This window comes from Ambystoma mexicanum, chromosome 2p (assembly GCF_040938575.1).
Source record: "Ambystoma mexicanum isolate Mex_15411 chromosome 2p, UKY_AmexF1_1, whole genome shotgun sequence".
NCBI lineage: Eukaryota > Metazoa > Chordata > Amphibia > Caudata > Ambystomatidae > Ambystoma > Ambystoma mexicanum.
This window is the reverse complement of record NC_090923.1, coordinates 532,504,540-532,532,520: the sequence shown is the minus strand read 5'-3', so window position 1 is coordinate 532,532,520 and position 27,981 is coordinate 532,504,540. Positions and strand designations below refer to the sequence as shown.

Genomic DNA, 27,981 nt, shown 5'->3' with positions numbered 1-27,981 from the left:
CTTGGTCTGGTGACGAACGGCAGGACAATGCACAAGCTCCCACAGCAGCAGTCTCGAGGGAGGACCTCTGGCAGGGTTTTATCAGCTTCTCAGGTCAGTCTCCGGTTTTGGTGCCTTTTCTGAAGCACCAACAAAGAACACAATTTGCCCAGTCAATCTTCTTCGATTCCTGGAGTCCTGCACTCTGGTCATCTTCTTCGGTTACTTCAGTTTCCAGTGGTCGACTTGCGTTTCATCTCAGGAACCTCACCTTTTATTCAGTTTCAGCACACACTCCTCTGCAATCTTTCTCAGCAGTTAACAGAAAGGGGCGGGTGGCTGTCCAATCAGGACAGTCAGACCCCCAGTGGGAGCTGGTTCGATTCAGGCACTCAGGCAAAGAGCAGGGGAGTGAAAAACTCCTCCCCCACTTCCTGCATGGCCAAACACACTGGAGCCTAGGCGGGGACACCCAAGGGTTCCCGCCAAAGGCAAAAGACTCACACAGACACCCCCCCTACCTAAATTGTAGAAGAAGGGCTACCAAAGAACAAACACGCTAGAAATGGCAAAAAAAAAGGAAGAAACCCCCAAGTTAGTACCTCGGTGCCCCTATTGTGCACAACTGGGACTGTGAATAGCGTCTGCAGTAAAATATAGCACAATAGTCGGTAGAACACATCCACCGCCATCAGCCATAACTAGAAGGTTGTCTATGTGACTAAAACGTCATAGGAGTAGAGAGAACGGGGCTACAAGGTATCCCCTTGGCACTCCACATAAGGTGTTGCGTGCCAATCTCTCAGAATACAATGTTTCAGGAGAGATACAAAGTATCTCTCTATCCTTAAGAACAGTAGAAAGTAAGGATAAGGTAAGAATCTCAAAGGAGAACCCAAAGGGATACCAGCAACACTGCCCATAAGGAGCTGTGTGCTGCAAAAGTAAAATACAGATGCATAAAAAGAGATATGGAATGAACGAGTGGAAAAAGGCTCCACTCATTCAGGATATAAGGAAAAAGGTCCAGAAGTTCTCACTAGGGGAGGGATGAAGCATAAAGATAATAAATCTCCCTAACATGCGGGTGGACTTGTCAGGTGTCCGGGTGAACCAGGGGCGTAATTACTCTACCCAGGCGTTCTGACAGCACCCACACCACAATCTTAAACTCCCCATTTATCAAGGAGATGGGACTATAAGAGGCACTGGACTTCAGCGGCTTTCCCACCTTAGGAATGACAACAAAGCAAACTGTGCTAAGTTCCAGAGGATAAACGCCAGCATTCCTTCAATGAATAAAAAGGTTATGCATATGCGTGCGTTGCAAGCTCACCAAGCCTCTTCCATACCTGAACCGGGAATCCATAAGGCACGGGGGCTTTCCTGGGCTGAAGATTCGAGATGGCTGCAGTGATTTCATCGTTTGGAATGTCAGTTTCCAGGTCCAATGTCTGTTTGGGGGTCCACTGTGGAAGAGTGATACCATCCAGCAAAGGGAATCCCACTAATGGGCTGTAAGCCTGTCGGGAGCAGTAGAGATCCTCATAGTAAGTGGCGATTGCTTCCGTTATCCCCTCGTTGTCCGGTGCGCCCACCCCCACTGTCAACTATTTCCTATGTCCCTCACACCTTTTCTCAAGCTGGCCAGCATTTTCCCAGCCCGGTCGTCTGCTTCATAGATCCGGCTGCGCTTGAGCCAATGTGCTTCGAATTTCTGCAATTTCATTAATAATAAACTCAGACAGAGAGTCACATAGACTCTGAGAGAGGGTGATCCCTACTTGAGCAATAGAGTGGGTGGATAGAGAATGGACTAAGCAACGCAATTCCCTAGGCTGATGAATAGTAAGTTCCACTCTGTCCTTAAAGTAAATCTGTTTGGCTTTACGAATGTCCTCATGATAAGAGAATATTTGACACAGTATACTTTTATCAGATGGGCAGCATGACGCCCTCCTCTTTTGCTCAGCATGTCTACGTTTAAGCAGCAAGGACTTCAAGTCCTCATTAAACCAGGGCTGAAAGGGGCAGCCGCTTTGTCTGCAAACCTTCCGTGGGGCCATGCAGTCAGCAGTGTTGTTCAAATCGTGAACTAGGGAAGACAATGTGCAAGGTGGCAACGTCTGAATAGCAATATCGGCTGTCGGAGCTGAAAGCCACAAAGCCACAAAGAAAAAGGGACGATAACATGATATCGCCAGGTAACTAATAGCACAGGAGAAACTAAGGCCAGCACATCGGGAACAAAAACCAGATCAAGCGTATTGCCTAGCCGATGTGTGCGTTTAGAAAGAAGCCCAAATCGACAAAGCTGCAAGAAAATGGTCCGTAGGTAGAGCATTGACTTTATTAACTTTCAAATTAAAATCACAGATGATCACCAGATTAGAATATTTCAGCTGCAGTTTGGCTACTAATCCGATCATAAAAAGAAGATTCATGGCCCAGAGGGCAATACATTATAAGAACATATTGTGTAATGGAGGTAATCATTGTAACGCGAATAAAATGTGCCTCCATTTTAATATCATGTACAAAGGGCACAGCTACAGCTGCCAGTGAAGATTTATGGATCATAGCAATCCCGCCCATTGAATGTGGGGAGATGCAATCGTGGTTACGGAGCCATGGTTCAATGACACAAACTATATCCGGTGTGTATGACACACCGTAAGAACGCTATTAAATGGTATAATTATCAACCAGTTTCAAAGTGCTCAATTTATCAACTTTGTAAAGATTGAACAGTGACTTGGCCCTGCTGGGATTTAGACCTGTGACCTACAAGCTTTACACAGATATCTGGGGCGAGCACTAAACTCACTGAGCTATCTTGCCAACTTCTGAGGTGCTCCTAATTATGACTTTTAGGGGAAACAAGGTGATTAGCCCAGGACCCCACAATTTAGTCAATTGTCGATGCTGAATGTGAGACCAGGTCCCTTTGTACCACAGCGTGTCTTTTAAAAACATACATTTGAAGCTTTGAGCATAATTGTCTTGCTCGAGTAAAGTTAGTTCTCTTTGTTCAGTAAAATAAACTTAAAAAGTCCCATATCACGGGATGCAAACCTGAAACTATAAAATAAATCTTTTGAGAAACATGTCAGGCAAAAATAGTGTGAACCGATCGGATAAATAAAGAATACTATTCAAAATTCTAAGAAGGGGCATGAAAGCATGTGATTAGAACTATGCCATGCATCTTGCAAAGGTGCGGGCACCACAATGGAAGAATTGAGCGCTCTTTAAAATGTTGTGTTTGTATGGAGTAATAACCAGACTAATAAGCAGTCGAACAGTACAACGAAGATACCAAATGCTAAAAGCTTTACACCCACCCAAAAATACGGACTAAGCTACACCCCTAGGTATGAAGACCATGCACCGTCGCAAGTGGGAGGTGCCAGTAATTATAAATTAAATTTTAAAAAAAGTAAGGCAGATGTGCCTGGCCTGCAAGGGGGCACCCTCAATGTTGAGAACTGTGACAGGGAAGATAGAACACGGTGTAGTTAAAACTAAGGTGGGTAAAAAGGCAATTTGCTAAGCCTTAAAAATTCTATGTAAACATAGGACCCTTTAGTCGGTGCATTAGAGAGAACAGCTCATAATGTTACATCCACCCCATTTTTCAAATATTTATTGCGGATGGCAGGCCCGACATCAGGGCCTTTCAATCTCTTCAACAGAAATGGACAACCACATTTTGTGGGTACACCCCATGTGAGTCTCACAATGAAAGCTTAACAGCTTTTTAAGTGGTCATTTAGGTGGGGCCAATGGAACGCACATACTCCCAAACGCATCAGTCTTCACAAACTAAAGGCTGTGCCACTTTAATTGTGTATTTGACGGCCAATGACAACACCTATTCGTAAGCTGTTAACTTCTCACCGACGTTTACCCTGCTTCAAGCTCTTTGTTGTTTACGTAGTAAATACGCCTGGAGTTTAACGGAGTTCAAGGCTAGTGGGAATAAGGTTATGCACAATCTATGCACGGTCAGTGACAGAAAACAGGGAAATCACCCACTGGAGTTTACATTGGGAAAGATCGCCATTATAAACGGCGAACTACCTAGTTGCATCCTCGTTTCATTTGGAAATGGGACCCCGTGCATGTCTGCTGTTTTACGTAATGTCTTGTATCCAGTACACTTCATAACCTTTTAAAAGAGCTGCTTAAAACATGTTATGCTCACCTGCTCTACACAGTTAAATATCCATCTTTTTGGCCTTAAAATGATGGGTAACAATGTGGGACCAGGTCACTTTACCATACAAATGTTGTTATAGTTAAGGATTTTGCATCCCGATAAAAAAAAAGAGTTCACAGGGTTGTCTCGACTCCAGTGCAATGAGAGGGGGTAGTGACAAGCGACCCCTCGCGAATAGTAAAGGGGGAGGAACAGAAAATAAGTTGCAGGAAAATGACCAGCTTAATAATGGCACATACATGCCAACATGCCCTATTCCATTCGTGAGATATTAGTCCATGTCTGATTTTAAGATTGCATTATGTCCTGGATTTATAATGGGGAAATCAGGACTACAAGTCTCAGAATGCAAAGTCAAATCCAGGACTGGACTACCATTTTCCGAATGGAATGGGGCAAGTTGGCATGTATGGTGACGCTAGGTGGGGCACTTGGCAGCAAAACGGACAGAAGGTTGATGGATTTGTCACACATTGTAGTATGGTCATTTACTTCTTTTTTAAATGTACTTGTATTTTTGGGATATGCATGTATTGTTTTGTCAAGAATATGTGCATCTACAACTAATGTGCGTACAATACAGAAAACTATTTTAGGAACAGGCATCAAAGGGCACAATCACAGGAGGAGTAGCCTCATACCAGGGTGCTGCATACCAAAAGGGCCTTTGATACTATTGAGTAGGGAAGAGGGTTGGGTTAATGTAGACAGAAGGAGCTCCTTACAGCTGGAGGAAGGATCCCCCATGTTGTTTCACTCTGCCTCTTTCTTTCCTTCCTGTCCCCTTCACTTCCTGTAGCACAAAGCACTTTAGGTGTTTTGTCAGAAGACAAAGGGCCTCATTATTAGTTTTCCGGTCCGGTAGTAACGGCGCCGGTAAGCTACCGGCGCCGTTACTACAGGACCGGCAAACTATGAGTTCTGATCGCGGTTGTCTTTTCGCCCGCCAGGTCTGAGCTGGCGGGCGTACCAGCACCCGCGAGCAGAGCATGTCGGATGCACCAGCACATTCACGAATGGGCTCAATGGGAATGGAAAGAATATTTACCGGCACCTGCAAATGGGCAATTACCGGGTCCAGCAAGGCCGCAATGACCTGGTAATTGCCCATTCGCGGGCGGCAGAAAAAAATGATACCAGCGGCAGCTGTGACGGCTTTACCGTCACAGCTACCGCCAGTATCATAATGAGGCCCAGTCCACTTGTTCCAAAAACAGATTGTGGACCCCTAAAGCAAGCTAGCTGTAGTCCAATCTCCTGCAGGCTTTTGCCTTTAAAACAAAGGGTCTCCCACCACTTTTTAAAAGCATCTTTTGGATTTCAATTCTTGAAGATTTCATTGGACCCTTTTGGGAGAGTACTCATTTGCAAAGTATTCCAGTTGTGAGTTGAAGACAGGTGGTCAAAGGAAGAGGTTATCTCTATACCCTAACCAACCCCAGGGCCGATTGGGGGTGAACCTGCTGCTGGAACAAGACCTGCCTCTCTGTCAGCCACACTTGTAGCCAAGACCTCACTGTGTTAAAGGACCCCTGCAGTTGTGTGCCAGCCTCCCCTATGTTTGGGGGCATGTGAAAGGACTCATATTGTCCCTGAGCTCCTGGATTGGGACTAACAGCACCCTGAGAGCCAAGACAGCTGGGATCCTAGTGTTTTCGAGGTTGAACTGCTTGGGGACCTGTTTCTTGAACTGTTTGACACATTCGAACCACCAGGACCCTCAGTGCTGCCTTTTGCACTCTCCAGATCTTCGAATCACTCCCACAACGCCAAGAAGTCTGGTTCGGCGGTGCTGAACCACCAAGAACTGCAAAAAGGTACTACTGACTGCTAACTACACCCTCATTCTCAATTTGTGTGCCCTAGAGACTGGCTGCATCACTTTTATCCCTTTTGCACCCAAGAACATATCCTTTTCAAGAACATTGTGGTTATTACTTGCCTTAAAATCTTGATTCATTACTCAGAGTGCTGCAGCTTGCGTTCTTTGCTTATTCTGTGTTCTTTCCTCACAGGTGAGTTTTGTGCACTGTTTTCCTAGTTTATTATTGTATACAGTGTGTTTAATTAAAGTATATAATATTTTTAGAACCATGATTGGACATTCCTTTATTTTGGACTGTTCTACTTCGCACTTTGGGTTGCTGCAGAATCACAATCACAGCCCTCTTGAGAGGATAGACTTCCCTCAGCCCACATTACCACAAAAGGTGAAGGAAGTATATCCAAAGCTTTAAGTGGGCTGGGGCTCGCCGGGCCGAGCCCAGGCAGTCTCTGAGCAATCTTTCTGAAGCAGAGGGCTGGCAGGGCTCCCTAATGTCCCCTGCTAGCCCTAGCCCCCAAGGCTGCTAAAAGCCAAGGCCTTTTTTCATATAGCCTGAAGCTCTTATGAGAGCTTCAGGCTTTATAAAAAAAGGCTTCCTTAATGGTGGCGGCAACCTTCGCCACCCATCCTTTTAACTAGGAGATGCAGCGATCAACCGTGGGATGCCTGGCAAGGGTCGAACCACCACTAATGAAATTAAATTTTATTTATATTGCGCTCGTACACAAGTGTTTCAGAGCGCGAGATGCAACTATCATCCCAGTGTGATTGCTTTATCTCTTAGTTAAAGGGATGCCTGGGGAGGGTCGGCACCACCATTAAGGAAGAACAGGTGTTGCTCCGAACCCCGCCATGCATCCCTTTAACTTAGAGATTGAAGGATCATCAGGCAATGTTATTTGCATCTCTTAGTTAGAGGGATATCTGGCGCGGGTTGGAGCAACACCTTTTCTTTCTTAATAGTTGCGCCGACCCTCACCAGGCATCCCTTTAGTGAAGAGATGCAGCAGTGATCATCACTTGTTTGCTGCAAAGGAACGCCTGACGGTGTCCAGCGGCACTTATCTAAGCCTGAGGCCGCCCTTGAAATAACACCCCCAGGGAGCCCCCCTTGATTTCATGTGAAAATTAAAGTTCTGAGTATATCTCTTAACTGTGTCTGTTTTCCCTTTATTATTGGGATCACTGTTGGTTTGTAGAAGTGCGAGGGCTGGGTAGGGACTTTTACTACTACCCATCCTTATACCAACATGCCATTTCTCCCGCTTTCCGTCACAGCGTCTCCCTCCGAGGTGCTTCAGAATTTTGGTATGTATGTTATCCTCACTCGGGTTAGCCCCCCCCCCTTCATGATCTTTTACAAAAAATGATGTTTCGTTAAATCCGGTTTGACCAACTATTTTCAACGTTAGATCTGCTACAGAACAGGAGTTATAAGCAATTATTTAGAGGGGGCTAACCCGTAGCCAGCCCCCTCAATCAAAATATGGACAAAAACATATGTAATTTGTTAGATATTTGTTAGCTCCTGTCCAATCAACCATTTTCAATGTTAGATCTGCTACAGAACTTGATTTATAAGCAATTATTTAGAGGGAGTGACTAACCTGTAGTTAGCTAGTAACCCCCAAACCCCATCAAAAAGTTGACAACAATGTATGTCATTTGTTAGATATTCGTTATATCCGTTGGATCAACAATTTTCAATGTTAGATTCACTACAGAACATGAGTTATAAGGAATTATTTGGAGGGGGGCTAACCCATAGTCAGCTAGTTAGCCCTTCAACCAAAACATTGACACAAATATATACTGCTGCAGAGAAGAATACTTTCTTCACAATTTTACCCCTAATAGTTAAACAGAATCGATTTACATTTTTGTGTATTTCAATACTTAGTTTGTAGTAGCTTTACAATTGACTTTTGATGATTCAAGGTGTCTGGCACAATAGTGTAAACAATACTAAGACTATAAGAGAGCCATATATGGAATTAGGTTTTTCAAAAAATTGAGTCCTTTCTCTTTGTCGATGAGCTTCACACACGGACTTCAGCCCACATAACTCTGCTTCAGACTGGAGCAATCGTCATCAACACGCGCCCGCGGACTGTCATGTGGGTAAAACTTCAAGCGGTGTGTAAGGTTGACATTGAGAGCCATGGCTGCTAGAGTGTGTTTAGCGAACGGTCTTTTGAAAGCAGCGCAATGCGCGGCGAGGAGCCCGCCGGCTGCAGCCGAGGTGACCCGCAGGCTTCTCCGGACCTGTTCACGCCGGACATCCTACGCTAAGCAGCTCTTTCTGGGAACCATCAGCAAGGTAACGGCAGCTATCCCCTGCCGCGCGCTGTATCAATCCGAACGATCTAAGTACCGGGCTCGCAGTTACAACAGAGGCACTAACCCTAGCAGACGATGACTAGTTTGATGCGCACTGAGGAGACACTTCACTTAAACTGTAACTGGCTTTCGTGGCTTTCGCGCATGCGGATTGCAGGGACATTTCCCAGGGAAAACGAACACTTTATTGGCTGTTCTCTGCTCCAAACAGAAAGCTTCCTCAAACTTGACATCTTTTGTGTTTTAATTTTTTTTTATTTTTTTGTTTTTTTATTTATTTTTTTAAGATAATGCTAACTCCAGATGTCCTGCCAATCAACTGCAGATTTCATTCATTCAATCTTTATTTTGTTTTTTAATGTTTATAAAAATTATAACCTAACATAAGAACTAGGCGTTAGTAGTACAACAATAAGTTATACAAATCTTCTTAAAACCTGTCCCTATTAAATAAGGTAGTTAATTCCCATTTCCTAGAACAGATGTGTGTCCATTTAATTGCATCGTATAAACCAGTAGAGGTAGACTTTTGTGTCTTTTGAGAAAGTAATGTTCGGTTTGCTTCTGTAATCGATATTACTGCTAGTCCTACTCTTCCTCTTAACAGTACTCGGCAGTATAAAAACCCCCTTTTGTCCCACAATCATTTAGTTACCATATTCCAAATCCTCTACCACCATCAAGGGTGGGATGTAAGTACTGTAAGGAGGAAAAGTAGAACTAGGACTAATGAAATTATCTAATCGGATCATCGCCTCCACTTCCCTCATCCCTGTACTTGCTTTTGAGAAATGGCAAAGCTCGTAGGTAGAAAGGGTCTATACATTTTTCCCATCGAACCTGAGGGTAGTCAGACCCCCCCCTAAATACTCACTGATGGTTAACTGAACACAGAGACCCACACTTATTTAAGCGGAGGCCCGTGCTCCAGAAACACATGTGGAATGCACAGCCTATCTTATATCTTATTCTGTCTTGAGTCACAACTTAGTCATGACTGAGAGGCTGCCCACAGAAATCACGCCATGGAACTGCCAGGTCTCCTATCACTGGAAGGGCTAAAAATGTGGAGAGACGCTCACCCTGAAAGTGTGTCCCTGCAAGTACCATGCTGCCTAACACCCAGCGTTGCTCAGATGGCCCACCAGCCCTGCTATTACCAGCTTGGGAGGAAAGGAAGCTCAAAGATGAGAAACTGCCAGAACCATGATCCTATCTGAACAAGTGGGAATCGCTAAAACAAACTCCATTCTGAACTGGAAGAGAACCACGAGCAGTGGCTGAGATTAAGGAAAAGTTCATAGCTCTGCCTGGCCAATGACAAACATATGTCAGCTTTTCCCTTCCCATCTGTACCCGCCCACTCTTACAGAGCTTAAATCTGAGAGGAGGCTAGAAGGACCTGGATTACTATCTTGAACTTCTTTCACATCATCATGAAGGTTCTAGGAGAAACTGCCATCCCGAGAGGGAGGAAGCTCTTGTTAAACTGACTTTTTTTTAAGCCAGTCCCATTCACTGGTGGGTACTACTTTCACAAAAACCCAGAAGCATTCTTCCAAGACACTGGTATATGGCTGAATCGCATACTCTATGGATCCAGATGGTTCCAGGGAGAAGACTCAACCGTCCAGAAGATCCCCAAACTATCCTGAGAGTTGTTGTCCATTCCCAAGAGTGTGGGACATGTTTACTGCGTGGATCTATTGTAGAACATCTCCTTCTCTGATGACTACTGCCTTAAGCAAAAACAGGATAATTGCTTTGCAAGCCAGGGTCTACAGTGCTGTTACCTTGAACTGACTTGCCTGAAAATAATGGCCCATTTGCTCGGGCCAGTTCCTACAAACCCCAAAGCGTTCTCAGAATCTGATCCTGGGAAAAACTGAATTTCTCCGACAGCGGGCCGCTCCATTTGAGGAGTGATCATTCACTGCTGTGTTCCTGTCGTTGACTAGGCAACTCCTGGGTTGACCCAAGACTTCTTGCCAGCATACATATAGGAGATTGGGGAAGATCGACTGTAAAACAGCCACTCTTTACTAATCTCAATAACCATGGCTCCTTGGATCACGTCTACCTCAAGTATTGTCTCAAATTCCTCAGAAGCTGCTGTCCAAAGTCAGTGGACTAGTGTTCCTAGGATATGTCTCACCAGACCACATTACCTCCTTTTCTACCTGCCATCTCAGTTGCGGGGTGCCGCAGGGTTCCTCCTTGTCTCTGATTCTATTTAATATTTACAACTGGGCACTTGTGTGTCTCATCCTCTCCTTCGGCGTCGGGTGCTACTCTTATGCCGATGACACCCAGATCCTGATTCGATTAGATCTTTATCAGGCTGAGATGTCGTCGTGCCTTCGAAGGTGCCTGGCGGCTGTGGGAGAGTGGATGAACCACAATTGGCTAAAATAGAACGGAGACAAGACCGAGGCGTTGGTGGTTGGTTGCCCTCCTGATCCCTCTTCTATTGGTCCCCTCGCAGCTCCGGCAGTGAAGGTGAAAAACCTGGGCATAGTCATGCCTGCATCTCTGTCCATGGACACCCAGGTGGCAGCTGTTTGCCAAGCCGGGCATTTTCAGCTCAAAGTATTGAAGAAAGTGCTTCCCGTGATTCCTACCCCTCTTTGTCCTCCGGTGGTGGCTGCTATAGTGATTATCCAGCTGAACTATTGTAATTCCTTCTGCCTGGCTCAGCCAAAGTGGCTGGTCCAGTGACTACAGCGTTTGCAGAGTCTAGCCGCTTGCGTGGCTACAGGCACGCCCTATGGGGCCCACATTTCACTGGTGCTTCAGGCCCTTCATTGGCTCCCGGTGATCGAACGCACCAGGTTCAAAGCATTTTGTACCATCCATCGGGCGCTGCATGACCAGGGGGCAGAATATTTTGTTCTAAATTCACCCGTTACTTTCCTATGTGCTGCCTGCGCTCTGCCTCAGCTGATTTGCTTTGTGTGCCGTCTTTCTGCCGTGTGCGGATTGGGGACAAGCCTTTTCCATAGCAGCAGCTCAGCTATGGAATGAGCTTCCGCCGGCCATAAAAAAACTATCCAACCATCTGGCCTTTAGAAAGGCTGTAAAAACCTATTTGTTTTAGGCGGTGGGGCATACTGGTTGTGGCTGTTTGCCTTGCCCTCTAGCGCCAAGATCTCTCGGTGGCCGTGAGCTTTAGAAATTTCAATAACATAACGTAACATATACCTCTCCTCTTGGTTCTATTATTTTGTCTTTTGGTTTTTTCCTACTGTCTACATGTGGACAATTCACACATTTTTCTATATTTTCCTTCTTTTACTGATTCTATTAATTCTCCTCTTTCTGACTGTCTTCTTGCAATTCAATCTTGGATGTCATCTCATTATTTACATCTTTATCCTCCTAAGCCTGAGGTTCTGTTTTTCTCCTGCCTCGACTATCCCTTCTCCTCTACCTACCCCTTTTTCTTTCCATTTCTCCTTCTGCTCATAATCTTGGGTCATTCTTGACTCTCCATTATCTTTTTCTACTCATATCTCCTATATTTCTCGCTCCTGCCACTAACAACTTTTTAATATTCTAGAAACTTGTTGCTTTCTTACTTTTTCTCCTGCTAAACTTCTTATTTAGATTATTCTCACTTGTTTTATTGTTCTTCTCTTCTTCTTGGTCTTCCTGCATCCCAGCTTGCCCGTCTTCGTTCTATCTACCGGTCTTTTTGTATATAATTATTGATTTTAGAGTATGATTCAACGTCCGTTCGATAAATGAAATGGACTGTTGCATATTTTTACCTCCAGCCCTCCCTTTTCTATATACAATTCTTTTCCACAGTACAACAGATAAAGGCAAGCAGGGAGCACTTTAACCTTGATTGCCACACTATCCTCTGGAGCACTATACCAGATAACTTTGCATACAGAAGGACCGCTTGAATTTTAAGAAACAGCTGAAAGCCGGTCTCTGCTCTAAACCCATATGAAGGAGTGTTCCATGACTGCCACTTTACAGGAGGCAGAGACTGACCGAATACTTTAACCCACTGTAACCGCTTTAACAGCTACAATGGCATCTAATGAACAGTGCCAAAAGCACCAGATAACTTCAGGACACCCGGTTTGTCAGTTGAAAATCAAATATCCCATTCTGCTCTTGACAAGAAGAACCGACACACTAAACAAATAAGAACGAATACCTTTTTATTACAACCTATTCAACTGGTTTGTGCACTTCAGTATCCACAGAGCCTGCCAGAGTCAGAATTGTAAGTGAATGATATTGCCGTTTGTTAGGACTGATTTTCTATACTCTAGCCTAGTGGACAGATGTATAGAAGGCCAAGCTATATTGTGACAGGGACAACTCTGGGAAGATGTAGCCAAACTAGTTTAGGTAGCAGTGACAGGCGGTGGTGAGCTTGTAAAGGGTCCACAAGTCAGACAATGGGAGTCACAAATTGCACTTTGACAGGATGTATACCAATACAGTTATTTAATTATGGCCAAAACACACTATAAGAAAATGAATACAAGCAGGTAGACTTATCAACCAATACCATCAAACTAAATACATGTATACATTCACAGGTTCAAATGCACAATACAAATCAAAATACTCCTGCAAAGGAAAGAATAGGTAAATATCATACATGAAAAAGGTCCTCACAGATGATCCCTAGCAAAAATTGTCCAACCCCAAGTTGTCTGGGGCCTTGTGCCCTATTGTTCGGGATACAGTACCACAGAATTTATGGATGCAAGAAAAAATTTAGGTAGGGTCTCTGGGGTCCAGTGATGGATTGTTAGAGTTAGGGTTCAATGTAGACAAGTGCCCAAAATGAATTACCCCCAACAGTCAGAAGTCTTGCCAAGGCAAGTAATGGTAAAGCCAATAGTATAAGAAATAGGATTACTATAAGCCCATTGACCTATAATGGGAGTATAGGGGTATGTCAAAAGCTATGTAACTTACCCCCCCCTTCACTCCGAATCTTCCCAGAACAAAGGAAGGGTGTCCTGGCTTGCTTTTCCCGCCGGAATCCGCGGTCCTCAATTTCCAGGGGTTGCAGGTTCGAGAATTACTCCGGTTGGGATCTTTTGCTGCTGCAAGGACTCTCGGTCGAAGAATGCAAAAACAAATGATGTAACACCCATCTAGGGACTAGACTCGTGTTGGAAAAGCAGTTTTCGGGTAGTGCACAACGATGCAACAGGACTCAGTAGCCGCGATCAGACTTTCCGGTCTTTCTTGGGTCCCATTGGTGCTAGGACGCTGAAATCTCGCAGAGGGTGTTGTTGCAGTGGCAGCTGAGGGTATGCCAAGTTCCAGGCGGAAACTCGGAACGGTGACGACGTTCACCGGGTAGCCCAAAAACAAAGCTGGTCAGCCAAAGGACGGTTCCAGGACACCTCCGAAGGCGGTTTTTGTGCTGGGCACTGAGTCAACGCCAGGAATGGATGGTCCCTCCACTCCACTCCACTCCAAGGGTCGTAGCACCTTTGCAGGCCTACTGAAGATCACAAGCAAGACAGTGCTCCACCAGGACTGCAGCAGAAGTTGGTTGCCAGGCCTCCTTCAGTCAGGTTTCAGGTGTCTTCGCAGGTCTGACAGCTGGACAGGATACTTGGCTCCATCCGGTTTCTCCAGGATCTCTGGAATGCATGCAGGGGTCCTCCTCTTATCCTAAAAGCCAGATAGGAGTTGAAACTCCCAATAGCAGAACTAGCCCACACACACCCCACAGTGATCCAATCAGGACCACTGTTGGGAACACTCATGCATACCACTCAGACACACAGAAACCAGGATGTGGATTAGATTCAGACGACCGAGCCCACATCCTGCCTGCAAACACACTAAGCCCTCCAGTAGCCCGCCAAAAGCTGCTGCTTTCCCGGGCACTGGAAGTCCTTATAAGGATCTTCCTGGACTCTGAGGCAGGACGAAGGCTAAACACAATGTAAAAAGATTTGGTGAAAAACCTTGTGGCATGGCAATGTTTGACCAGTAGCCACAGTCAGTAGCCAAACGCGGTAAAGCTAAAACGAAATTCCCCAAAAAGTGGGGAAAAGTCACTGCTGCCACCAGCCCATCTTTTAAGCACATCTAGAGTAACCAAAAAATCTGAGTGTTAGTCTAGGGCAAAACAAAAATGCACCACAAGCAGCTTTGTGATACAAAAGTAACCACAAGTAGCAACATAGTCACAAGACTCAGGGAAACACTGTTTCCCAGTACTGATAGCCTTAAGGACGTATCAGTTTCCCCATAACACATGAGCAAAGGCCAATACAGTGAAGCTTAAGGCTTCACTGTACTGCAAAAAGTACAGGTCAGGATAAAAAATAAAAGCAAAAGGTTTGGGGGTTCCATAAAGATGGAAGGAAAGGTGCAGTAAAGATAATCTTTCCTAACACCTTTCAGTATGGGAGTATGTCTATAGGTTCTAGGGTAATCACACTAGCAGTAGTAAGGGCCCCTCAGTGTGAGAATGGGTCATTGAGTGCCCCCATCATCTAACTATGGGAATATAGATCTTCTCCTGAGTCACCCAATCCAATCCAGTCTCAGTACCAGCCCTGTTTCCTTCTTGGCAATCTTGGTGCTAGGAATAAAACGCCCTTCTCTTTTCTCAATCCTAGGGCTATAGCTTCCGATGGCTTTATGACCCTCCTACCAGCAGGTTTATCAACCCTCTGCTAAAGGCTTTTGCCATGCTGGTGTATTATCGCTATCCAGCCAGGGGACACCCTCCTACGTGTGGTGTTTTCTCCCTTGCTTGCAGTAGCCAGATGTCTACACCCCCTGGCAAAGTCACCTAACTGAGCCAGTAATGCATTCTATAATTTATAGATGTCAATGCCTGATTCAATCCCTCCTGCAGCCACTGGCATAAGTGTGCTTTCCCAGTACTTATTTATTTACAAAGATTATACATGCAGTAGCAACTCTTCTTCTTCTTGTTATTGTCAAATACATTTAATGTTTTTTATTAGTTCATGAGAAAGCCCAATTAATGCTTAATGCATGATGAATCCAATAAATAAAAACTCCTCCCAGCCGTTCCCTCCCCTTCTTAGGTTCTTACCGTATACGTGTTATAACTTTGCCTGAATAGGGGAGGGGCGTGGCTAGGCGGCCATGAAGTAAGAGAAGCAACAGAATCAGCATAGCTAGTTTGGGCTGGGAAACGGACCTACTGACGTGTGATGGTGCAGGGTGCATTTGTGGAACAGCTGGTGCCAATAGACATTGAAACATAATATAAACAGCGAGTGCAAGATTGTATCCAGTAGACCGGAGGGGACTGGAGTAACTGCAGGCGATTGGTATGGCAGCTGGAAGCGGATGGAGACAGCGGGTGCTGTAGGCTTGAAGAGGAGGAGTGGGGCTGCAATAATGGAGGCGCATACAGCCCGACAAGTAACCAGCGTGATACGTTGTTGCAGAGAAAGGGCAAACACACTGGGGAGTCCAGCTGATAGACTGTTGATACAGTGAAAGGTGGAGCCCCCGTGAAGTTCGGGAACAGCTGTGAGCGAACGCAGGCAGTCGGCTTGCGTACACTGCACGGAGGACTGGAAGCTCCGAAACGATTGCGGGAAACTTGTCAATGGTGCGACTTCACTCCTCAGCAGAGCGCTGGCGCGGGGAACGGAGAGCCAGTGATGGATTGCAGAACACAGGCTCTGAAGCTAGTGTTTGGCATTCTGAGGGGGTAGACGGAACCCCTGCACAACAGACACAGCGGGAAGGGACACTCGTCACACCGACACATAGCAAGCTAAGGATCAGACCTTTTTTTTTTTTTTTTTTTTTTAAATTTTTATTTATAATATATACAATATATACAATATATCAGCCACTACAATATTACAGAAAACCAAATTATAAACAAAAAGAAATATCCAAGAACCAACTTAAAAAAAATCATTGAACACATTCCAAATCTTTTCATATGTCGACATTTTGCATTTCAATCTGTAATTAAGTTTCTCCGTCCTTGAGAGGCATTGCATTTCCTGGATCCACTCCCCATAGGAAGGAGATTCCCTCCCCTTCCACCCGCGGAGAATCAACCTCTTGGCCACAATAAATGCACGAAAAAACCACTTCTTGTGGGCTGAGCTGATATCACCCAACCCTGTATCATCACCTAGTATTACCGTCCTAAAATCGAGAACCGAACCACCTCCTGTAATCCTGTCACACACATTACAAACCTCATTCCAAAAATCTTTGACTCTCACACAATCCCACAACATGTGTTCCAATGACCCGACTGCCTGGACGCACCCCCAACAGTTAGAATTGTCAGACATGCCTCTTTTATGCAATGTTTCAGGGCACCAATATACCCGGTTCAGGATCTTTATCTGTCGAGAACGTTCACTTAGATTCAGAGAGCACAGAGATACATTACTACACATATTCTGCCAATCATCCAAATCAATCTCTGATCCTATTTTCTCACTCCACACTCCTCGCAAATTGTCATTACTCCGAAAATGTGACACCATTAGCTTGTAAAGTCGACTGGCTAAACCGCCACACTTCCCGCTTGAGTCTGTCAGCAAAGCACACACATCCAAAGAGTCAGACCAGTCGACCTCACCAACCGCTCTCTTTAGCCGTCTATATGCCGAATCCGATAGACCATCAAAATTCCATCTCTCTCTCAGCTCTGCGGCAGTCAACCATCGATCATCATTCCCCAAATCAGAAACCAGTCTAATATTCATCAAAAACCATTCAGGCCAAAAAACTGTCCTCAGATTGTCCCTGATCCTAGGATTCAACCAGATGGAGGCACTCCTGCTTTTGAACGCATCCCGATCAAGCAACGACCAGACAGCAGTCCATGAATCACGCAAAAAGGATGTTGCCAACAAATTGCCACCCGAAATCTTGGTATTAGTGGTCAACAAGGCTGTCGGGCCCAGCGGCCCATAAGCGCTGGACTCCGCCACCGCCCAGCTGTCTAAATCAGCCGACAAAAATGGAACAAAGGAATGAGCAGAAAAGGCCAAATGATAGGCCCGAAAATTCGGCACCCCAAGACCACCCAAATGGACCGGAAGCTGTAACTTCCAAAGACTAAGTCTTGGCGGCTTTTTGTCCCACAAAAATTCTTGAACTAGTCGATCCAATTCCTTCCAGTAGCAGCTCTTAAATCTTCAAAGGAAGCATGCTAGATACAAAATTGATTTTGGGCGTTGTATTCATTTTCAGGGCATTGACTTTACCCCATAAGGAGAGCTTAAGCAAAGACCACCTTTCTAGATCCGATTTACTTTCCCGAATAACCACAGTCATGTTCTCATCAACCATCCTGGAAAGAGGATACGTCAACCATACCCCCAAATAACGTAAGCGTCCCCCGCACCACGTAAACCCCTGTCCCGTAACCAGGGTTTTATCACATCCATTCGTTAGGGGCAGCACTTCAGACTTCAAACGGTTAATCTTGTAGCCCGAGCAATCATGAAAACCCGACAACAGCCTCATCAAACTAGGCAAGGACACCTGCAAATTCTCCAGTACTAACAGAAGATCGTCCGCATAAAGCCAAGCCTTTTGTACCATACCCCAGCAACTCACCCCGTGCAAATCTGGTTCATGTTTGATGCTAACAGCAAGAGGTTCAATTGCTAGAATGAACAACAGAGGGGAGAAAGGACAACCTTGACGCGTTCCGCGTTCTAAACAAAAGGGTTCTGAAATTAGGCTATTAGTCTTAACGGCAGCAGTCGGCTTGGAATATAGAAGAGCAACCCAAGAAATGAACTCCTCCCCCAGATTCATCCTCCTCAGTACAGAATACAAGTAATCCCAACTAACCCTGTCGAACGCTTTTTCCGCATCAAGCGAAAGGACAGCGGCATCACGATTCGTTCTGTCTGCCGTTTCCATGGTAAGCAATAATCTTCTGATGTTACTAGAGGTACGCCTATTTTTCATGAAACCAGATTGTTCCTCACCAATCAGATTAGGTAAAAATTGCACCAGGCGCATAGCAAGGACCTTGGCAAGAATCTTATTATCCGTATTGATTAGGCTGATCGGACGATAACTGCCTGGGAGATTACAATCCCTACCCTTTTTCAAAAAAACCGAAATGGAAGCATGATTAGTACTTTTAGGCAGCATCCCAGTCCGCTTGCTAGATACGTACACTTCTCTCAAGAGTTCCAAGGCTGAGTTCGGGAGAACCTTATAAAACTCACAAGATAGGCCATCAGGACCCGGGGATTTGCCTGTATTCAGCGCTGAAATCGCTCCTTTGATCTCATCCACCGTAATTTCAACACCCAGCAGATCACGATCGTCATCTAAAACCGTCGGGATTGGCAAATCACCAAAGAAGTTCTCGCCCACACCGGTAATACCCGCCTCTTTGCTATACAGATTCTCATAGAAGTCACGAAATGTCAAGTTAATTCTATTTGGATCAAATGTAATTCCACCATCTTTGTCTATAATAGACGTTATTGCAAATTCCGAAATCCTTTTCCTTAACCTGTAAGCCAACCATCTGTCGCAACGCTCCCCTTTCTCAAAATATGTACATTTTGAATAGAACAAGCCTCGTTCAGCCCTCATCGTCAAAAAGTCCTCCATTTCTTTTTTAAGTTTCTTCAAAGTTGCTAAAGAAACCAAATTAGTCGGGTCAAGCATCAGATCCCTCGAGATCCCACTAATACGTAGATCTAGATCACGCCTCTTACACTCCTCCTTCTTTCGCTTACCACACGACAGCCCTAAACAGATACCACGCATACTGCATTTAAAGGCTTCCCACGTGTTCTCAACACTGATCTCTTCCAAGCGATTCTCCGAGACAAAGTAATTTGCCTCAGAAACAATCCGTTCCAAAATATCATCATCTAACAGAATAGATGTGTTCATCTTCCATGCGAAACTCCTTTTACAGCGAAATTTAAGTCTCAAATGCATCTCAACGGGGGCATGATCACTCAATAAAATATTGCCAATACTACTGGACACAACACTTTCCGATACATTCCCACCAGACAAAATCATATCCAATCTAGAGAACACACCATGCGCACTAGAAAAGAAGCTATATTGCCGTTTATCCAGGTTCTCCAATCGCCACATATCTTTCAGATCATGTTCCTCCAAGAGTGAATGAAGTGCTTGATGATGATAATCACAACGCAGTACACGCCTGACTTGACTTCTATCCAGATCAGGATCAATTACCGTATTGAAGTCACCCCCAAGCAGAATATTAGGGTTATTCATGTCTAAAAGGGTTTGTGCCACCATTCTGAAGAAGGAGCCATCATCCACTGTGGGAGCATACACATTGCAAAGGGTTAACAACTCCCCCTGAATCTCAACCAGTAATGCAATCATTCTGCCCTCTTTATCTGCACATTCCCTCAGGATTTTAACAGGCAGTTTCTTACGAATCAGAATGGCCACACCCCTCGACCTTGACGAGAAGGAAGATCCATAAGCTGATCCCACCCACTCCCTTTCCAGCCTCGAAATCTCGTCTTCCAAAACATGAGTCTCTTGTAAAAAACAGATGTCAGCATGCATATCCTGTAACATGTGAAAAACTTTCTTCTTCTTTAACATATTATTGACCCCATTAACATTCCAAGAGACAATGCGCAGGTCATTAGTGGTCCCCCCCTGTGCAAAAAGGCATCATGACTAGAAAATCTGGAACATCAAAAGCAAAACCAAAATAAAAAGTAAATGAAAAGTAACTAGAAAAAGAAAATAAACATGAAAACGAACCAAAAACATAAAATAACAAATCAAAAGAATAGATAAGACTGCGAAGTCTATTCAGCTCAAAGAACAAGTGAATCCACATTCAGAACCAATCCCAGGACCCCTCCCAATATCCAATAAAAACCACATTAAAATATTATCAATAAGCATACTAAGAATAATTATCACGCGTAACCGAAAACCGCCACATGACCATATCTTCCACCCCCCAATAGATGTGTCAAACCATATAACTATAATAATATAATAACAACTATTATTAATAACAAGTATTATTAAGGCAACCGGTAAGCCCACCCCTTATTATGTATTGAGGCCCTGTGTATCCTAGACTCTTACATGCTAAATCATATCCCGGGACCAGATATCCATCTTAGATTTTCCACCTGACAGGATTGAAGCGCTCATCAAAATGAAAACTGTGTTCATGGGCATGTTGTTCAAACAAGAACAACCTGGCATTAAAGTTTTGGCAACAGCTCTGTGTAAGTTACTTCGTTCTCCCCTTACCTTCCGACCCCAGAGCCAACATGTAGGATTGATCATTATGAGATGTAATCTACGCACCTATTACCTGTCTCACTCCGCACAATATCCCCAACACAGCCTGACTACAGGAACTCATTAATAATTTCAAAAATAAAAATTATTATAATCATGAAGGTTTACCAACCCCAAACCGGTATCAACTAAACCAACAGATTCCACAGAGATCACATCTAAATGAACAGTGTCCACCACTTACGACTAAACACTCGATAGTATCTTCAGTCCACGAAGCAAGGTGGTGCAGTGAAAGGAGATTAAGATTAACCCCATCGCCCGCCCCCTGGAATGATAACATCCCAACCTTCATAAAATAAAACTGGAAGGCACCACTGTACCCCAAACCATCCAATTTTCCCAAGTACCCACAAGCCCCTCCCCCAAAATATACATCTAGTGAGCCAAGCTATCCTCATATCTTAACAGGTATTAAATAAACAAGGGTGACCACACAATGGAGAAGGGTTACAGCATTAGGGAGAAAACATGGAGTACAGGGTCACGGACATGCCAATCCAAAAAGGTAGGAAAATTGTAATAGGAAAGTCAGTACCGGCCCCACACGCAAGGATAAAAGGAAACATCAAGTGCGTGCGTGTAAAGGCCAGCGGTCCGATAGTTGCGCGCCAGAGTCCCTTGACATACTGGCCTGACCCTACAAATGAAAACATAGTGCCCAAGGGAAGAGCTTCCAAGTACCTCGGTAAGCAGATCACCTCCGATCCAGCTGGACAAGTATCCCTTCCCTCAATCCGATCCAGTAATACCGCGCATTTCGGGAATTGAAACATGTCGATAGTTGACGACCCAGTCCGGGCTTCCTGCACCGAGAGCAGAAGTACATCGGGTGCATTCCTTTCGGTCGCTGATGCCGGGCAGATCAGCTGACGTGAGCGCCGCTCGGCGTGCTTCAAACGTCATTCCGAGCGGGTCCTTTCTTCTAATATGCCGGCAGCAACGCGGAGCTCCGTCCGAGGCCGTAGCATGGAATCCGGGAAAGAAGAAGTTCTAAATTAATTTTTAAAAATAGACGAAATGCCAACAGTCATCGGCCACCGGCGCCATTTTAAAAAATAAAACCTACTGTGGAAATAGGTAAAATGTAAAAACAAGACTGATCCATTGGGGGATGAGGTAATTGGATGTTTTGTAAATCGATTAATTAGTCAAAGCAGGTATATGAACACCTTTCTTATAGGTCTCCAGCCAATCCAGCGCTTGCACAGGGTCAGAAGTGCTTTTTTCCCCCTCAGGAAATACCATAGTAAAAACATTATTCCTGTTAAGAAATGCTTGCAGAGATAGCTGTCTGGCCATGTCTTTAGCCCCCCTAAATGACCTCCTCAAGAGCAGGATTTCTTTGGGATAATCAGGGTATAAATAAACAGATTTACCTTTGAAGGAGGCATTCTCAGTCTTCCTAGCAGCTTTCATTAAACACTCCTTTGACCTCTGATTCAAAAAGGAAATCAAAACATGCCTCGCTTTGCCCCCCTGATGTTTCCCAATCCTAAAGACATTGTCAATATCTTCCATTTTAACGGTGGGGCAATGGAAACTTTCCCTAAAAACCTGAAAAATCAGGGAAGGCAAATCTTCTTCATCTCCTGCTGGATCATCCACTCCAACCAATCTGATGTTTTTAGCCCTGAGCTTTAACTCCAAATCCAATCGCTGTTCCATTTCTCTCTTCAAGTCAGACTTCAGGTTATTATATGCTTGAAAGCTGCCTGCAATCTCAGAACTCATAGTCAAGGATGATTTCTCCAAGTCTGTGACTCTGCCATCCAGTTGGCCAGTCTTCAAATTAAGCTCAGCCATAGTCAGCTTGATTTCACTCACATCCTGGGCCACCCTAAGAATAGTTTTGTAGACGTCAGACAGGCTTGGGGTGTCCTCCATCTCTGGGACCTGCTTGGATTTTTTTGAGGCAGGGTTCTCGGCTTCACCAATCTTTTTCTTTGAGTTCATGACAATGTCTTTATAAATTTCTTCAGGGAGAGGTCCAGAGCAGTTGAGCTAAGCTGCTACTCCGCTTGGCTGAGTGAATGTGTAAGGCCTGATCTGAGAAAGTGAAAACCAGGGATCCATTGCCCCCATGCTTATGCACAGGAATACGAACGAACAGGCCTGCTGGAGTGCATTGGAACTGACAAAAAGAGACTCGGTAGTGGATCACTGAGACCAGAGACTTTTCGGCAGTACATAAAGCCTGACATTGAGGCGGGCCAGCGCGGATATACACGATTGGCTGTTGGGGCACGGGCCACGCACTGGTGTTGCAACGGAGGGGCACGAAGAGCACATGCTGGATGGCACAGTACGGAGGCTGCGCTCAAGGGAAGACTACATTGCTGTGAAGGGAGAAGGCACACCCAGACAGCAGCAATATTCCCGCCTGCAGGCTGTAAAGGAATTTAGGATCAGTAGTCCGATTATTTTTCCCCCCAGGTCCTTCCCAGTCAAAGGCACAGTTTGGAAGGGAGGTATAGAAGGACACGGAGCGCACTGGAAATGTAAAGGTGGCGTGGCTGCTGTGGCACTTTACAGGGAGCAAGGCTGCAAGGAGCTGCGACTAGGAGGTGCGGACCCTCCAGGGAAGAGTATTCCCCCCGTGGAAGACAGATCTACCCTACGTGGTAGGCCTCTGTGGGATATGAGGACTGGCACAAGCTTGTTGGTGGCGACGACCAAGATACTGGTAAATAGCTGTCTGGAGAGCCTGGAACGTGGGCAGTGAAACAGTACAGCTCAGCAGTGGGGGCACAACCAGAGCACATGGTACACCCAGACAGTCTTGAAGAATACAAGCCAGGCTATGCTAGTCACTACCCACCCAAGAAGTAAAGAGGGGATTGTGATTAGGGAGCAAGCATCACCCTGGGGGGCACGGAAACTAGTGGATCACCACGGGTTGTGCACTGAACTTCATGCACTACAGTAGGCCGGAGAAGGGACAAAACTCAAACGGGCAGCAGTGAGAACGGTGGGCTTTTGTGAGGAGGCCTGGGCAGATGTAAAGCTGTAATTAATGCCAGAGACTCAAGGAGACGATAATCAAGTAGGGCCCAGCTCAAGCAACAAATCACAATCATGACCAGTTGGGAGACGGCTGAGTAAGTTGACCAAGATACTAGAAGAGCCACAGCAAACTCTCAATGGACACAGGAGGTGCAGACCTCTGGGAAGGCATTACCCCGGAAAAGTCCCGAGAGGGGGAGACCAGAGTATGTGATGGCTGGAAAAGGCAGCAAAGGGAAGGGCAAGCAGACCACCATGGAAACCTTTGCAAAGAACCCAGAGGGCACGGCAGAGAGTGCAACCAAGCCCAATGAACAGACACAGACCAAAGGTCACACGGAGGCGGTTGAACAGGGTAATCAGCTGCTCCTGAACATCATCACTGCATCCCAAGCAACTATAGAATACAAGATCGACGAAGTTCGCATAGATGTTGGCTTGTTGAGGAAAGGTGTTCAGGGGCTGGTGGAGTGCACATGTAAGCTAGAAGCTCAAGTGCTGGAGAACACTACAGAGTACAAGCAGACAGCAAAGGAAGTGGACATCTTACGCCAAAAAGTGAAGTTGCTGGAAGACAGAGCCGAAGACGCAGAGGGAAGGGCTTGGCGCAATAACACAAGGATAGTCGGCCTGCCGGAGGGAGCAGAAGGAACTGACCCCCACCAATTATATCAAAAACCTACTGCTGCAGGAACTGGGGGCTGGGAACCTTACCCCGGGATTCACCATAGAGAGAGCACATCGCTCCCTGGTAAGGAAGCCGCCACCAGGGGCTCTGCCGAGACCTATCATAGCAAAGGTCCTCAACTATAAGGACAATGAGAAGATCCTAGCATTCTCCAGGAATGGGGGAGAGCCTCCGCGAAGTTGGCTAAATACCCGGACTATACCTGTGATGAGTGGTGCAATTCAAACTCTTTCTCCCCCACAAGCACACACTCCTCACCTGAGCTGTCCGAGTTGACAGTTTCTTGTAGACGTCGTCGTGCAAGGTAGTCTCTTTCCTTCTTGTGATGAATGTGCTTGTCACGGAGGGAAGCCACAGTGACCGCTGGCTAAACATCTGTCCCGTGACTCCCTTCCGGGGAAAAACCCAAAAGGGAAAAAACCCTGCGGAGCAGTGTTGACTCTCCAATCCCAGAATAGTCGCTGAAGAGAGCAATGGAGCGAGGCTGATTGAGTAGACGAAGTCCAATCGTCGAGTCAGGAGAGACAGAGGCTCCTTGTGGCAGTTAGAATAAATGGCAATGGTTCCAGGAAGAGGAAAAATAGTTGCGTAGCTAGCCAGCTCAGAGGAGCCAACAGAAAGAGAGAAACGGGAAGAATTCCCAGAAATCAGAAAAGCGAGGGAAGTTGAAACTAGGCACACCGGAGTACCGCCGGAGTAGTGAAAGGAAATGGAGGCGTTCCTAGGAAGGAAACAGGAAACACAGGAAACCCTCTGGGAGATCCGACAGAGGATCGGAGCGAGGAAACCTGGAAACAGGAAGTGACCAAAGTGGGTTGCAGCGCAGCGACTACCCAGAGGCGGGTAGTTTAAATACTTCCAGCGGCGCTGCATCACGTAACTGGGACTGGTGACAAGAACATAGAGAAAGGACTGAAACACTCTACCTCTGTGTGTCCAGCTCCAACGCGGATACAACCGCCAATTACGGCAATGGCCGTGACGGTGGATGACAGTATGCCCCTCCCTGGACCGGAAACACCCCGGCTTCCCCGGGTGCAAACGGTGGAATCTGGCAAGTAACCGAGGGGGCATGTATCTGGGAAGCTGGTTCCCAGGAGTCCTCCGACTCCGGGTAACCCTTGCATGACAACAGGTATTCCAATCTACCACGACAAAACCTAGAATCTCTAACTGCAGAGACCTCATACTCCTTGAGTGGATGTAGGCACAGGAATTTGTCGGGAGAGAGACCTGTGGTGGGGATCTGGATAGTAAGTTTTGAGGAGAGAGGAATGAAAAACGGGGTGAATGCGTTTGAGAGGGGGTGAGTTGAAGACGATAGGTCACAGGATTGATCTTTGAGAGAATGGAAAAAGGCCCCAAGAAGCGTGGTGACAGTTTGGAAGGTCTTGTCCATCGGGGAAGCTACTTAGTAGACAACCACACCTTATCTCCTGGCTTCCATGAAGGGCATTCTCTACGATGCTTGTCAGCTCCAATCTTATTTCTTCGCCTGCTATCTTCCAATCCTTGCAATGCGTTGGTCTGTGCCTCTTGGATACTTCTCAAAACCTCTTCAGCTGCTGGCGAGTTGGAAAAACAGGGTACATCTGGTATTAGAAATCTCGGGTGAACTCCGTAAGTACAAAAAAACGGAGTAAGGCCTGTGGCGGAGTGTTTGGAATTATTGTATGAGAACTCTGCCGTGGGAAGTAAAGAGACCCAATTGTCTTGGTGCTGGGAAATGAAACATCTCAGATATTGTTCGAGTGTTGCGTTGAGACGCTCAGTTTGTCCGTTTGATTGCAGATGGAAACCGGAAGAAAGGGCTCGTTCTACCCCTAATCGATTACACAAGGCTGTCCAGAATTTTGAAATGTACTGACTTCCTCGATCAGAAATTATCTTGTCGGGGAGACCATGTAACTTGAAAATGTCTCGGGCAAAGGTCTCCGCCATCCTAGTTGGAGTAGGTAATCTCGGAAGGGGCGAGAAATGTGCCAATTTGGAAAAAGCATCTACCGTCACCATGATACAAGTACATGATTCGGACTCCGGAAGATCCACAATAAAGTCTGTGGAGATGAGTCCCCATGGGCGAGTCGGCTTTTCCACCTGGGTGAGGAGTCCTAGAGGTTTGCCAGAGGCATACTTGGCCTTGGCACAAATTGGACAAGATTTCACGTATTCCAACACCTCCTTTCTTATGTTGGGCCAGAGAAACGACCTTGAGATGAGTTCTAAGGTGCCGTCTACACTTCTGTGTCCCACCACGCGTGAGTCATGACACCATCTCGGAATCTTCCTGCGTAGTGGTCCTTCTGGGATGTACCACTTCTTCTTAAACACCCATCCATCCTTAACTTGAAAGGGGGAATCAGAAGAGAAGGAGAGTTGAGGCAATTCTTGCGTGACAGCAGCCTTCACCTCTTGCAGAAAAGAACCTACCACTGCTAGAATCTGGTTTCGGTGGAACATGGGCTCAGTCTTGACAGACACTTTCAGTATGGGAGTCCTTACGAGACAAGGCGTCCGCTAGTCGATTGAGCGACCCCGGAATGTATGTGATTTGGAAGTCATACTGTGAAAACAGATAAGCCCATCTTGCCTGTCTGGAGTTTGAACATTCCATTTCTTGTAAGGCTTTCAGATTCTTGTGATCTGTGCGAATGAGGAACTGATGACGGGCACCCATGAGGAGGTGCCGCCATTCTTCACAAGCCAATTTCTTCGCCAGTAATTCCTTTTCAAGAACAGAATAATTGAGTTCACTGGAGGAGAGAGTCTTAGATAGGTAGGCGACCGGGTGTTCTACATCCTGGAAGTTCTGAAGCAAAACGGCCCCAACATCAATGGCAGAAGCGTCCGTCTCAAGAATAAATGGTAGAGCCTGATTAGGATGTTGTAGAATTGGGGCTGAGCAGAAAAGGCTTTTCAGATGACAAAAGCTCTCCTCTGCCTCAGAGGACCAGGAAAACGGGTAGGCCACTTTTTTGAGCAGTCGGGTAATGGGATACACAACTTCTGAAAAGTTCGGAATGAATCTCCTATAATAATTCGAGAGACCCAAGAACCGCTGCACCTCCCGAACTGAAGTAGGGGCCGACCAGTTGAGAATGGCGTGTACCTTGTCTGGGTCCATGGCGATCCCTTCCTCAGACAGTACATATCCCAAATAGTGCACCGAAGGAACAGCAAACTTGCATTTTTCTGCCTTAACCAGAAGATTGTTCTTTTGCAGGCGATTAAGAACTTGCTTGACTTGTTCGATGTGATCCTCCAAGTTAGATGAAAAAATCAAGATATCATCCAGATAAATGATGACTGATAGCAAAAGCATGTCGGAAAACATCCGATCCATAAATCTCTGGAATAACGTTGGTGCATTCACCAAACCAAACGGCATTACCTTATATTCAAACAGACCCAGAGGTGTACGGAATGCAGTCTTCCATTCGTCTCCTTGGGAAATCCTTAGCAGATGGTATGCGTTTCAAAGATCAAGCTTGGTAAATACTTTAGCCCCTTGTACAGCCTCAATGTTCAGTGATAAGGGGCATCGGATACCTTTCAAGAATGGTAACCTTATTCAAACCCCGGTAGTCGATACAGGGTCTAAGATCAGTGGAG

At 45.7% G+C, this 27,981-nt stretch overlaps 1 protein-coding gene across 3 annotated transcripts in view; it reads left to right on the top strand.

Annotated features, from left to right (window-relative positions):
- Positions 1–8,067: 8,067 nt before the first annotated feature.
- Positions 8,068–27,981, top strand: part of ACAD9 (acyl-CoA dehydrogenase family member 9) — a 1,303,923-nt gene continuing 1,284,009 nt past the window's right edge. For 2 of the 3 annotated variants that reach the window (XM_069643964.1, XM_069643963.1), the window contains exon 1: positions 8,102–8,346. In XM_069643964.1, the coding sequence (XP_069500065.1) occupies positions 8,188–8,346 (159 nt within the window). In that variant the 5' untranslated portion in view covers positions 8,102–8,187. Of the gene's footprint in view, positions 8,347–27,981 lie in introns of all 3 variants that reach the window. The other variant, XM_069643962.1, reaches the window with a different exon arrangement.